The following is a 12,353-nucleotide window of genomic DNA, read 5'->3' as shown; positions in this document are numbered from 1 at the left end:
AGCCGTGGTGAGACTCTCGAGAGATAAATACTGACTAGACTTGGCATGGTATTCAAATCGTGTGCGCTCGAGGTCTTTTGTTGATGGGGTTGTGTAAGATGGATCGTTCCGAGTCTCGGTCTGAGAACCCTGGGGGAAATGGTCTGAATGCCAGCCCTGGCACAAATAAAGAACCCGAAAGACCACAGTCTATCTATGACCAATATTTAGTCCCTAGAGATCCTTCACACCGTTCAATGGTCTTATAGGATCAACTTCAGGTGTTCTAACTACTAAATGCTATATTTATGAAAGCCACATAGTGGAATAGTACTACTATGAAAGGATATACTGCATTATCGTAGCTACAGCTGAACCATTTCCCTCTGAACCATTGGAAGACTAATAGTACAACCTTGGAAGCATTTATAAGCACTTATAGTTTAATGTGAATATCCGATCGAAGTCGTGTGCTTACTCCGACTTCCTCCGTTCTCTCATCCTTTATTCGGGTCATTCCTATTCCCCTGCACGGTTAACTGAGTCATATAGTGCTTAGCCGCATCTCGTCTTCAAACGTATTGGATTTTAACGCTCAATGAGTCATTGTAAAGTACTGTAAGTCTCTGTATTCTAGTTCTTAAACGGAAAATCAAAATTTTCTATTACAGCTTAATTTCTAGCGTTTGCCCGCAACTGGTCCCACCTAAAGTAGATCTCTAGGTCTTCAAAAGGTGTATAAATAGGACCACCAGCTTATTTTTCCTTCACAATACCTCTCAGGCCTAAGACTGCGAGCTAGAAGAGTAGGACTCCTAAAAATTAGACCGTGTTGAAGTAAGAAAAAACTTATTTTGAAGGAAATATCCAGGCTAGCTCTGGTAATCTGGTAGTTTCTTCAGGGATAGCAGACTTGTGTGGCCATTGCTCAACCCCTCCAACAAAAACAGCACTGATGTTTTCAACACCTGCTGAGAGTACCAATGTAGATACATGATCATCGAGCTTCCAGGAGGATGGTGGATCAAGCAGGACTATGTCTGCTTGCTTCTCTATTTCCAGACTGCCGACCTTTTCTGCAACTCCCAGCACTTTGGCTGCACCTAAAGTGTGCATATAAAGAACTTCGCGTCTTGTCAAGATAGAAGGATCCTGGTACTTTCCTCGGATAGAATAAAGGCCCATTCGCATATTTTCAAAAGGATCGCAACGGTCGCTGCTCGCTTCGCCATCAACATCCAATCCAATGCAAAGACCATGTTTGAGATATTCAGGAATATCTGCAATACCTGATCCAAGACGACCATTAGACATAGGGTTCCAACTCATACGCACACCAGCATGAGCAGCTTCCTTTAGTATGTATGGTGTAGGATGAAGAAAATGTCCCAATATAAGCTGCTGACCAAGGAGACTGGCAGCTCTAAGCCATGTCCACCGAGACTGCTCTGTCTCTATATCTTGTGATCTAGGGCTTTCAAGGTAATGGAGATGTCCATGTAGATTTAGCTTGTGCATAAGTTCGGCTTCCATATGAGTGGTAGAATCCTAGGATAAATGATTCCATGATTTGCAATAATGGTACCAAGATATCTCCCAGTATTATCAAAGGTAGAGGCCAAATCGAGGAACTTCTGGGTCCGAGTTAGAGCTTGCTCGTTAGACCATCTTGGAGTCACGGTCCCTACGTTGAACCCGTGGATGAAGCGAATGCCAGAGTCGAGAGCCGCAGTTAATTGAGCACGATCTGCTAGGCCATCTCGGAAATTTGGCGAGTATGTGAAATTGAATGCAGTCGTGATCCCTTTTCGTAAGTGAGAGGTTGCTCCTTGACTCGTAAGATTATAAATTTCATCGACGGTTGTTCTTGGCTGGAAAATAAATAGCCTCCGCCCACTCATTCACAGTTTTATCCGACGCGTGACCAGGAAAGCCACTTTGCCAAAAATGGCTACGTGCTGAAACAAAGCCTGGTAAAAGCCATTTCCCAGTCGCATCAATAACCCTGTCGGCATTTTGAGCTTCTTCAGCTTTGTCGTGTCCGATATAGGATATCACCCCTTCGTGTGACACCAGCACATCTGCAATAAATGGTTCTTGGTTGGAATGAACAGAGATTGCAAGAGCGTTTTTGAAAAGAAGTCGGCTCTCAGTACGGGTCATTTCAAAAGGCCATTTGATTCAAGTTCAGCAACGCAGATGATATTCTTGGACTTGCGTTGTCTGCATGCAGCTGTGTCAGCCATTTGGGACTTCAAGTTGTTAAGCGACTGGTTTTTTATCATACCATACAATATTCATAGTTCTTATGGGGTTCAACTTGGTGTTATATTAAGCATGAAATTCTCACATCTCTGTCAAGTGGTGCTGCAGAAGGAATCTGAAGGATAGTTTCTGTGGAGTATGGAAGAGTGAGTGGAGGTACATGAGAGTTCCGCTTAATATACGGCATCATACATACTAGTAATGGATTCATGCAATGGTCCTCGTATTAAATAATTTTGGAAATAATATACCTAGCCTTGTAGATAATTTACAGATCTGTCCAAGGCTGAGTTAGCGTGGTTTCGGGTACGAGTCAAGAAACAAAGCGTGTGTGCCGAGAGGGGAATCTGTTTTCGTTTCTTACTATAAACCTCGGCGTTGCCTCTCCCTCCCGTATGCCAAGATCTTCAATTCTACACCAACATGGATCGTCCTTTTGAGCCTATGCTTTTGGCTGACACCAATCAACTAACTCGATGGGAGCGTCTGTAAGTCGCATCAGTATATCCTTCCAAGATTCTATTCCAGGTTCATCTTATCAGCGATTAATAATCACACCATTATGATCATCTAGGCAGTCGATTCTCGTGTTGGCATCGTCAACCACACTAGTCTTCACAGGATGTGGAATTAACTTCACATTTGGTGTATGGTAGGAGCTTTATGACTCCATGTCGAAGCTCCCAAACACCCCTTTCACCGGAGCAACTCCCGCAGAAATTGATTTGACCGGCACATTAGCTATTGCACTGATGACAATGGGCACACCCTTCAGCACAGCATGGACAAAGCAATACTCTCCTCGAGCGGTTGTATTGTGCGGTGGAGTGATGTCCTCTGTGGCACTGATACTGGCAAGCTTCAGTCAGGCGCTTTGGCAATTCATCGTCACTCAGGGTCTCCTCCTGGGTATCGGAACCTGAATGATCTACATGCCTTCTGTGACGGTCGCTCCAACATGGTTCTCCCTTCACCGAGGTCTGGCCATGGGAGTCATCCTAGCTGGAACAGGAGTAGGAGGTGTCGTCTGGCCACTTGCTTTTCGCGGCTTGATTCAGCGCGTTGGATTCCGGAATACTCTCCGCATTACTGCCTGTATCTCCTTTGTGATGATTTGGATATCCGGGGTATTCATGAAGTGGCCTGCTAGCCAAATAACGCGCATCCAGACTGAAAATGCTGCAAGCTCCCGATCCTCGAGCTTCTTCCGGATCCCATTGGTGGACTGGTGTGTTGTACGCACATGCAAGTTTGCAGCGCATGCCTTAGGTGCCGCACTTCAGTCTGCGGCATGCTATACACCTGTGTTCTTCTTCGCATCTTGCGCTCGTACCCTCGGATACTCTACCACAGCATCAGCCAACTTCATCGCTATTTCCAACGCTGCCAATGCACTCGGGAAGATTGTTATCGGTTATGCTGCTGATCGGTTTGGGCGGCTCAACACACTCTTTCTGACGACATTGCTCTCCGCAATTTCCGTGCTGGCGCTGTGGCTTCCCTCGTCCATGTCAGCATCGCAGTCAACGGGAAGCACACTGTTCATTCTGTTCGCTATATTCTATGGAACATTTGCTACTGCTTATGTCTCATTGTTCCCCACAAGCCTGGTGGAGCTTTTCGAAGTTCAAAACTTTGTCAGTGTTAACGGCGCACTTTACATGATTCGAGGTCTTGCGACGCTTCTAGGTACACATATTGCGGGTGTCCTGATTCGAAGTAACCAGAACTAGTCGCCTGAAAGTTATGAGAACACCAGTATTATGGTCGGCATCTTGCTAGCCGCGGCTACAGTTGCAGTTTTGTGGACAAGATTTGAGGCTGTCTTTTCCATGGAAGGAGGACAAGCAAACCGTAAAAAGTGGATCATGTGAGATGCATACTGTTTGCAGTAGACTGGCCAGCAAGGCTCAATGTATGTGCTGATCGTGGATGTAAAATTAAAAGAACTCTTCACTCTTCAAAATTCAAGGCTCTTCTACATTTTGATCAGTCTCAGTAATCCGAAATCAATATAGAAAGCCATTTTGGTGCACAGTTAAAGTACTCTCAAGAGGCTTTCGCGCCACTAGGAAACACCATGGCATTTCCACATAGGCGCCTTTCTCGTACTCCTGCTCCCATCCAACCATAAGCTGCTCCAAACCTTCTCGCTTGGCGCGATCAGCCTCGTCAGTGCTTTGTGCCAGACCGGCAATGACTTCTGTCATGCCCATTAAGCAAGTTTGCATCCAGATGGGACGATGAATCTCCTGGAAATGAAGTTCATCCCAGGCAACCGGCTCGTATCCCTCAGGCTTGACCATATCGCAGTTGAGGGTAAGCCAGCTGTAAAACATTCAAATTAGTTTGAGACCAAGTCCAAGAATCGAGATTGCTTACTCGGCACAATCAGGGGGATTGAATCGCATAATGTGTGCGACTTTGAAAGTCCAAGGTGCTTCCATTCCCTCAGGGGCAACCGCTTGCACATTGAAAGCAATAGGCTCGAACCATTGGAGAATACCACCAGGCTCTAATATTAACGGTTAATTGGCTGTTATGCGTATCATATGCGAGATGTACATACTGAGTATCATTTTCAAGTTTTGCAAAAGTAGGCGGACCTTCTCTTTATCGAGCAAAGTGATCATTCATATTTTCCGTGGTATTCCACTGGGAACGGCTGGAAGGTGTTATGCTCGTAAAGGCTGACATTGGCTGGGATTGATGCAGCAAATGGATACTGAGCGTTCGAGATGTCGAATCCATCGATCTGCCAATGGGGATAGGCACGAGCCAAGCTCAATGGCCAGATTCTATTCATCGAATCAGACTACCGCGTTCATACTCTTGGTTGGCAGTAAACTTACGCTGTGCCAGTTGCGATATCTGCGACCCGCAGTGGAGTTGAGACATCAACGAGCTCCTTGGTTGACTTGTGAAGAAGCTCATTCCCCGTAAGTTGGGTCATCAAAAAGTGCTGATAGTTAAGACTATTGAGATAAAGGGGGTTAACATCACGATGGATTGGATGAGTTATTTCATTTCTTACCGAATGCTCCCTTGGAGATTCCGGTTAAAGATATAACCACTGGGGTTGTAAACGTTGAGAGACATGTTTAGAGCGCTGAAGATTAATGTGGAAACTGTTCTTGGAATGCTGTCAACAACTCTGCAGATCTATCTGGGGAATGACAGATACTTAAGCATAAATAGTCAGCAGATGCTCGGTAGAGATGTGGGGGCCAAAAATAGGGGCAATTCATAACATTTGAAGAAGTGGATACTGGCACACGTGGAATAACATCTAGACTTTGACATCCAATGAATACGTATACAAGAATGGAATTATGCACAAAATGCGGGATAAGTAGAATAATGCTGCATTAAAGAGCTAGTGGGGCTTTTTCTGTCGCCCCTAAATTTGTGCTCATTCCCGAGGTCTTTTTTGTTCCATCACAGACTTCAAGTTAGGTCTAAACAATCCGATAGACCAAAAAACATTGAATAGTAAAATGAAATACCAAAGAGTAGTCAGCTGGTATCCAGAATGTTCTTTAGATCATTCACTTTCCTTAGGTGTCTCCTCGTCTTCTATCGGGCTCAGCTCATCCTTCTTATCATCGCTAAGTGTTACATCGTTCACCCAAAAATTGCCTATGAAGCAAAGACAAATCAAGGGCACAAGACTGATAAAGACCACTCGAAATCCTGCCATCTTTGCATCTAATATCCGAGAGTGTTCTAACGAGCTCACGTCTCCAGTGCCCATGTGATCTTGTGTATCCCCAGATATCTTCAAATAAGACTTGATGACAGCTCGTTGCACTGCAGTTGAGATCGCGATACCGAAAACAGATCCTAAAGATCGTAGTAGATTGCGAGTAGATGTGGCGACTGCTCGATCTTCCTCTCTTGCAAGAGCCTGTACAGCTACCAGACCTTCAACTAGCATCAGTATTGATTTTATAACATGGGAAGCAGCTCTTACCAGGCTGATGAGTATAGCCAACACCTGCACCTTCGATAGCCAGTACCACTGCATAGACAGCAGTATGGGTACCTCGACCAAATAACACTCGAAGGCCTGCTCCACATGACCAAAGAAAAAGGCCCGTTCGTAACACTGGAGTATACCTAATGTTGAAGGTTCAAAGGTTAGATCTAGCACGAAAGATAGAGCCGATGTGACAAACCTAGCAAATCGACTCATTAAGGGTCCGGATATTGTACCCGCCAGACTTTGAGCCAAAACATAAGGCAAAGTCAGGATGGCGCTTTCAAGAGGTGAATATCCTCTGACTTCTTGAAAGAAAAGAGGCACAAAGTACTGAGTTGACTGCCAAACATAGTCATGAAGGGCACCCGTGAACAACATTATTGTTAGGGATCTTTCTTTGAACAACGCCAGGGGCATGATGGGCAGCCTAGCCCGGAATCCCTCAACCAGGATAAATGATGCAATTGAAATGACTCCAAGGGTCAGAAGGGCGATAATAAGGGGACTCATCCATAGCCAGGTACCTCCTCCAGAGCTGATTGGGATCTGTGTGCCGAATTAATCAGTTTGAGATGCAGTGAAATCAGAGGAATGAGATGGATCAGTACCAGTAAGAACACAATCCCGATTGTAGAGAGGAAGACACCACTCCAATCAATTTGTCTCACTTTACTTCGCCAGCCACCAGTAACAGGTTTTAATGGTAAGAGAAATAAGAGCAGGAACATGCATATGAACGCGAGAATAGATGGAACCCAGAAGGCCCATCGCCAGCCATCATGTCCCCTTGCAATGACACCAGCTGCGATGAATGGCCCTGTTACTGCTCCTGCTCCGATTGCGATGCTCACGAATCCTTGATATTTTCCTCGTTCTCTTAAGCTGACCAAATCGCTCACTATTATGGAAACAAGGGAACTTATACCTCCTGCACCAACTCCACTCAATGCTCGGGTCACGTATAACCATACTGGGCTTTGCGCCCATCCTGAAAGGAGATCGCCCACCATGATACACCCGAGAGATATGAGTAGCACAGGCTTTCGCCCAGAGATATCGGACACGCGACCATAGAGTGGTTGGAACGTTGTTTGTCCCAAAAGGAAGGCGGTTCCAGCCCATGTTATGGTTGTTCCCGCAGACAAGGCGTTCGAGATAGTAGGCAAGGCTGTCGTCGTCGCATTCATATCAAGATATGAGATAAAATAACAGCAGCATAGACATACATATGAAGCAATCAGACGAGAGAATGAGAGCCGTAGGGTCTGATCATGCAATTGAGTGAATCTTTCAGGTGAGAGAGACCTGCTCTCTATTTTCACGATTTCTGACCCCATTATCCAAGAAGATAGATCTATTGAGTTAGAGATTTCCAGATCTGAAGATCAAGATAAGTTTTTAGCCTAGTTAGAGTATTTGGAATTACTTCAAACTTGAAGCTTGAATTGCTCCTTCAAGCTGTCACACGAGCACTTTTCTAAACTGCAACATCGGCATTCGTAGCTCACCCGCTGTAATTCAGATCTTGCTAAGATACTATATCACAAAGAATTAGAGGCTCGGGCATTTCTACTCTATGTGTATCAGGCGGCTTCGAGCAGGTAGGGTAGTATTTGCTTTCCCAGATTAATAGCCCGAGTCTGCCGAGTTGCGAATATGGAGGAGATTGGACTCTTTCCTACCCAGTAAAGTAGAGTACGAGTCAAATCGGTGTACTCCCGAAGACTGAATTGTCCAGAATGAATTTGAATAATCAGGAGGCATCAATTATTGGAGTGTTTTATGAGTTCTCAGTAGTATAATGATGCTGCTGATTGGCGTATGTAGCGAGCTCAGTACCTACCAGTACTAGTAGTACTAACTAATACTGACCGAAATATTTGAACTTCAAGATCTAGGTATCTGACACTAGAATTAAGGGGATATTATCTACTACTAGTAGCCTGATACTATAGCTATGTGAAAATTCAAGTACATACATAAAATTATGAATAACTAGACTCCGAGTTCTTCATTGACATCCATGTTTTGATACTTCTGGCGGCTACATCCGCAACTTGAACTACAATAGAACCTTTAATGTCCATATGCAGCTTCTTTTTTCGCAGCACGGACTTGAATTGGAAAAATAAAATAAGAATGAATTCCTAATTCTACATAGTAATTCTGACATGGATATCCAACATGAATCATCATGAGAAAAAAACCTCATAATCCTGATATGGATATTCAGCCATCGTAAGAAAATAATTCAAAGCTGTCCCACCTCATAGGAATTGATCTTCAGCAGATCCTTCACAGTGATCATCAGTGAATCAGCCTCACAACCGGATTTATCTCCCAAGAGCAATTCCAAAGTAGCTCTTGCCATAGAGCTGATAGCGCGTTGCTTTGCTGCCACGTAAAACGTCATCGCTTCGGCATTCTTTCCATTCTCAAAATCCATTTTCTTTAGAACTCGTAGAAGGCTGCCGTAGTTCTGAGCATCAAGGGAAGCTCGTGCTTCTTCATTGTCGGCGAAAAGAGCTGGATTGATCTCAAGCTGGGCTTTAGCAACTTTGTGAACTCCCTTAATCTTGGCTCGCATCAAATGATTGGCATAGATGATCACGTTTGCGCCGGCATCAATCAGGGTTTGGCGTGGGGTAGTGGAGTAGGTAGTAGGAACCACTACAACAGGGATATGAGGATTCTTTGCACGGAATGCACGGATGAATTCAAGGACTTCGTCAGGGTCTTTGCTCTTGCTATGAATCATGACCGCGTCGGCACCGGCGTCCGTGTAGATTTCAGCTCGGGACAAAGCATCTGCAAGGGCGTTGCGGACGGATGCAGCGTCCTCTTCGGGATCATCCATCACAATACGGGTATTGAATGACTCGATTCTGGCAGTGATCATGATTTCAGTGCCATAGGTCTCTCTGATGAAAGTGTGGATCTTGCGGGCAAACTCATGAGGATTGGCCTGGGCCTGGGATCCATCGGCGGGCAGAAGAGAGTTGACCTTTTCGCCGGGCGCATGAAGATCTTTGTCTTCAATCACAATCATAGAGACTCCCATTGAGTTAAGAATTCGCACCAAAGCTGGAATTGAGGGAATGTCTCCTCCACTATCAGCATCAAAGGCTGCACACAGCTTACGGTCGCCTGGTGAACCCGATTTGAGGGTTGCTGCTAGCAGGGTTGCACGCAGAAGAGGGGTTATGATCTCGGTATCAGGAATCCCAAGATGGGTGGTCTGGGTTAGGCCACTGACCCATAGACCCTGGAAGCCATTTCCCTGAATCTGGAAGTTTCGAACAATATCACTCGAGACTGGATCGTGGGCTTCCATCAGGCGAATAACTCCATTGTGCTGCTTCAGAGCGGAACGGACTGAGACAGACTCGGACATATCGAAGAGTGTCTAGACAAGAAGAACGCGTCAGAATATCAAAAACGCGTCAAAAAGGACTGGGAAAAGGTAGGATATGAAAATACTTGATGGAATCAGAAGATATTCTCGAATATGGAATGAACTTCAACGAAATCGACCTCAAGTCTTGGAATCTTCCAGGTCTGTGGGGTTGAAAAAAGGTTGAGGAGTTGAGTTGTGGACGGTGATTTCTTGAGGAGAGATCTCTTTAAAAAGGCAGAGAGAATTAGGCAGGATCTATGCACGATTCACTTGGTACCTCGAAGCTATACGGATTACACGCGAAAATGTAGGTACCATTAGAGTCTTGCAACTCTTGTGCACACAACAGGCCCCCTTCCAAAGATTCATAACTTGAATGAGCTACCATATACACTTGAAGGTGTAACTGATTCGTAATTCCTGGTTCATCGCGCGCGAGTATCCTTGGTCACATCTACTTCTTCCTTCTGGATGTAACCAGGTTCATTTCTAAGATTAAGACTATGTCCATGGTTGTAGCCCCGAGGTTACCGCGGTAGATCAATACTACTATATCACGCACACAAGAGTCGCAGATATCATAAGAACGGATTTGAATGATGGTAGTACCTGATATCTCGCGTCATTTAGAAAATTTTAATAATAAATCAGTGTTTCCTCCTTCCATGCCACTTAATGACCCGGGATATAGTATGCCAACTCGGAGATTGCTTCTTCCAGTGTTTCCACCACAATTGACAAGATAATCTTCCCAATTCCTATTCTAATTGAAATAGAAATCTCTTAAGAAATCGATTATATCCAAAGTTTATTTGGTGCCTTGTGTGGTCTATGAACAGGCGTTGAACCATTAGGTGACTGTTTTCATATTTCCGCATGTGTCCACCTTCCACCACTTCCCTAACTTCTCTTACTTCTTTCTCTCTCTCACTCTTTCTTTGAGCTTCAAGCCAACGCGGAACATCTTCTGATAAGTTTTGAACATCCAAAGCAATTCAACTCAAACCCGACCGTCATATCTCAAGAACTCAATATGGGTTCCATTCCGACTGAATCCCTCTTTTCAGAGCTAGCCGACATTCCCCTCGACCCTCACTATGCCTTGAAAGAAGACTTCTCTGCTGATCCAGCCCCCAAGAAGGTGATCCTGGGATCAGGTATCTACCGCGACGGAAATGGAATGCCATGGGTACTTCCTACAGTCAAAGAAGTACGTTAATGAGCTATATAATTCCAGATGTCATCATTAACCGTTACCTCAACCATTACTAACATATCAAAAGGCTGAAGAGATTGTCGATAGCCAGGGAGATCCCGGTCGCTATGATTATCTTCAGATTGCAGGATATGCCCCCTTCTACACCGCAGCACGAGACCTGTTGTTCGGAAGCCTTGATACAAAGGTAGAAAGCATTGTCTCTGTTCAAACAGTGTCAGGAACAGGTGCTAACTCCCTCGGCGCCCGCTTCTTATCGGAATCCCTCAAGCCGTCTGCTGTTTGGCTATCGAACCCAAGTTGGGTAAACCATGCCAACATCTGGTCTTTGGTCGGAGTTGAAGTCAAATACTACCCTTACTGGAACGCCGAGAAAAGATGTTTGGACTTTGAGAATATGATCGGAACTCTGGAATCACACACCAAGCCGGGAGACGTTATCGTGCTTCACGGCTGCGCGCATAATCCAACAGGTGTTGACCCGACAAAGGACCAGTGGAAGACCATTGCGGATATTTGCCAGCGCCATGGATTATTCCCTTTCTTTGACAACGCTTAGTAAGTCCTAATAATATGATAGCCTTCCTTCAATACGCCGAGACATTACGATGAGAGTGGTATGATAACTAACAGTATCTCAATAGTCAGGGATTTGCCTCCGGTGATCTAGATGAAGATGCATGGGCATTGAGACACTTTGCGGGCCGAGAAACTATGGAGCTCGCAGCAGCACAATCCTTTTCAAAGAACATGGGGCTTTACGGTGAGCGTGTTGGGGCTCTACATATCCTCACTGCATCACCAGATGCAGCATCAAAGGTCAAAGGAAATGTTCTGCGCATCCAGCGAGGGCAGGTCTCACAGCCACCTCGGCGAGGAGCAGCATTGGCCACAACAATCCTCGCAAATGGAAAGCTGTTCCAGAAGTGGCTCCTGGACCTTCGAGAGATGAGCTCTCGTATCAAAGACATGCGAAAGGCCCTACATGAAGAATTGGGAGCTTTGGGCACGCCTGGAAATTGGGAACATATCCTAACTCAAGTAAGTATTAAATCTTTTAGATTATGAACATCTGCTGACACTTATTAGATTGGAATGTTCTCTTACACCGGGCTTAGCCCTGCGCAGGTAGAGAACCTGCGAGCTGAAAGCCACGTCTACATACTGACGTCGGGACGTATCTCAGTCCCAGGCTGTAAGCACCTCCATGCAATAATTCAGAACGTCATATACAAATGACTTCAGTCCTTATGATACATAGCTAATGTTATCAATAGTAAACCACGGAAATGTGAAGTACGTGGCAGCGGCAATCGACAAGGCCGCAAGGGAGGAACTCGCATAATCGTGAGCAAACCAACCTTCAAAGGTGGAATTTGGAGTTTTCACGAGCTTAAAGGCAAACATTTCTTATCACTAACAGCTATTAATTTGCAGCTGAATACCAATATTTTTACAAAAAAAACATCTCACATTACTCTACTAAAACCTCCCCATATAAGCCCTGGGCCTCA

General features: G+C 45.0%; 8 protein-coding genes across 8 annotated transcripts; 2 read left to right on the top strand and 6 right to left on the bottom strand.

Moving 5' to 3' along the window:
• Positions 1-828: 828 nt before the first annotated feature.
• On the bottom strand, positions 829-1,512 carry N7483_003985 (amidohydrolase family protein; the record flags this gene model as incomplete). Its single annotated transcript, XM_057087422.1, has 1 exon — positions 829-1,512. The coding sequence occupies one exon, from the start codon at positions 1,510-1,512 to the stop codon at positions 829-831; it is 684 nt and encodes a 227-aa protein (XP_056947251.1).
• Positions 1,513-1,830: 318 nt separating this feature from the next.
• Positions 1,831-2,142, bottom strand: N7483_003984 (Amidohydrolase 1; the record flags this gene model as incomplete). Its single annotated transcript, XM_057087421.1, has 1 exon — positions 1,831-2,142. One exon carries the CDS (start codon positions 2,140-2,142, stop codon positions 1,831-1,833), a length of 312 nt encoding a protein of 103 aa, XP_056947250.1.
• A 773-nt stretch (positions 2,143-2,915) lies between these two features.
• On the top strand, positions 2,916-3,977 carry N7483_003983 (putative MFS monocarboxylate transporter; the record flags this gene model as incomplete). Its single annotated transcript, XM_057087420.1, has 2 exons — positions 2,916-3,153; positions 3,223-3,977. 2 exons carry the CDS (start codon positions 2,916-2,918, stop codon positions 3,975-3,977), a joined length of 993 nt encoding a protein of 330 aa, XP_056947249.1.
• A 276-nt stretch (positions 3,978-4,253) lies between these two features.
• N7483_003982 (uncharacterized protein) lies at positions 4,254-4,550 on the bottom strand (the record flags this gene model as incomplete). Its single annotated transcript, XM_057087419.1, has 1 exon — positions 4,254-4,550. The coding sequence occupies one exon, from the start codon at positions 4,548-4,550 to the stop codon at positions 4,254-4,256; it is 297 nt and encodes a 98-aa protein (XP_056947248.1).
• Positions 4,551-4,873: 323 nt separating this feature from the next.
• On the bottom strand, positions 4,874-5,343 carry N7483_003981 (uncharacterized protein; the record flags this gene model as incomplete). The annotated part of the gene is made up of 3 exons (XM_057087418.1): positions 4,874-5,042; positions 5,097-5,219; positions 5,279-5,343. The coding sequence occupies 3 exons, from the start codon at positions 5,341-5,343 to the stop codon at positions 4,874-4,876; spliced, it is 357 nt and encodes a 118-aa protein (XP_056947247.1).
• Positions 5,344-5,788: 445 nt separating this feature from the next.
• On the bottom strand, positions 5,789-7,563 carry N7483_003980 (Major facilitator superfamily domain general substrate transporter; the record flags this gene model as incomplete). The annotated part of the gene is made up of 2 exons (XM_057087417.1): positions 5,789-6,772; positions 6,835-7,563. 2 exons carry the CDS (start codon positions 7,561-7,563, stop codon positions 5,789-5,791), a joined length of 1,713 nt encoding a protein of 570 aa, XP_056947246.1.
• Positions 7,564-8,477: 914 nt separating this feature from the next.
• On the bottom strand, positions 8,478-9,620 carry N7483_003979 (uncharacterized protein; the record flags this gene model as incomplete). Its single annotated transcript, XM_057087416.1, has 1 exon — positions 8,478-9,620. The coding sequence occupies one exon, from the start codon at positions 9,618-9,620 to the stop codon at positions 8,478-8,480; it is 1,143 nt and encodes a 380-aa protein (XP_056947245.1).
• A 1,036-nt stretch (positions 9,621-10,656) lies between these two features.
• N7483_003978 (Aspartate aminotransferase) lies at positions 10,657-12,184 on the top strand (the record flags this gene model as incomplete). The annotated part of the gene is made up of 5 exons (XM_057087415.1): positions 10,657-10,833; positions 10,907-11,397; positions 11,484-11,880; positions 11,929-12,034; positions 12,117-12,184. The coding sequence occupies 5 exons, from the start codon at positions 10,657-10,659 to the stop codon at positions 12,182-12,184; spliced, it is 1,239 nt and encodes a 412-aa protein (XP_056947244.1).
• Between the last annotated feature and the right edge of the window lie 169 nt (positions 12,185-12,353).

Source organism: Penicillium malachiteum, assembly GCF_028827825.1.
Source record: "Penicillium malachiteum strain IBT 17515 chromosome Unknown utg000002l:1.0-8849297.0:1.0-8852440.0, whole genome shotgun sequence".
Lineage (NCBI taxonomy): Eukaryota > Fungi > Ascomycota > Eurotiomycetes > Eurotiales > Aspergillaceae > Penicillium > Penicillium malachiteum.
This window is presented reverse-complemented; position numbering and strand designations above follow the sequence as displayed.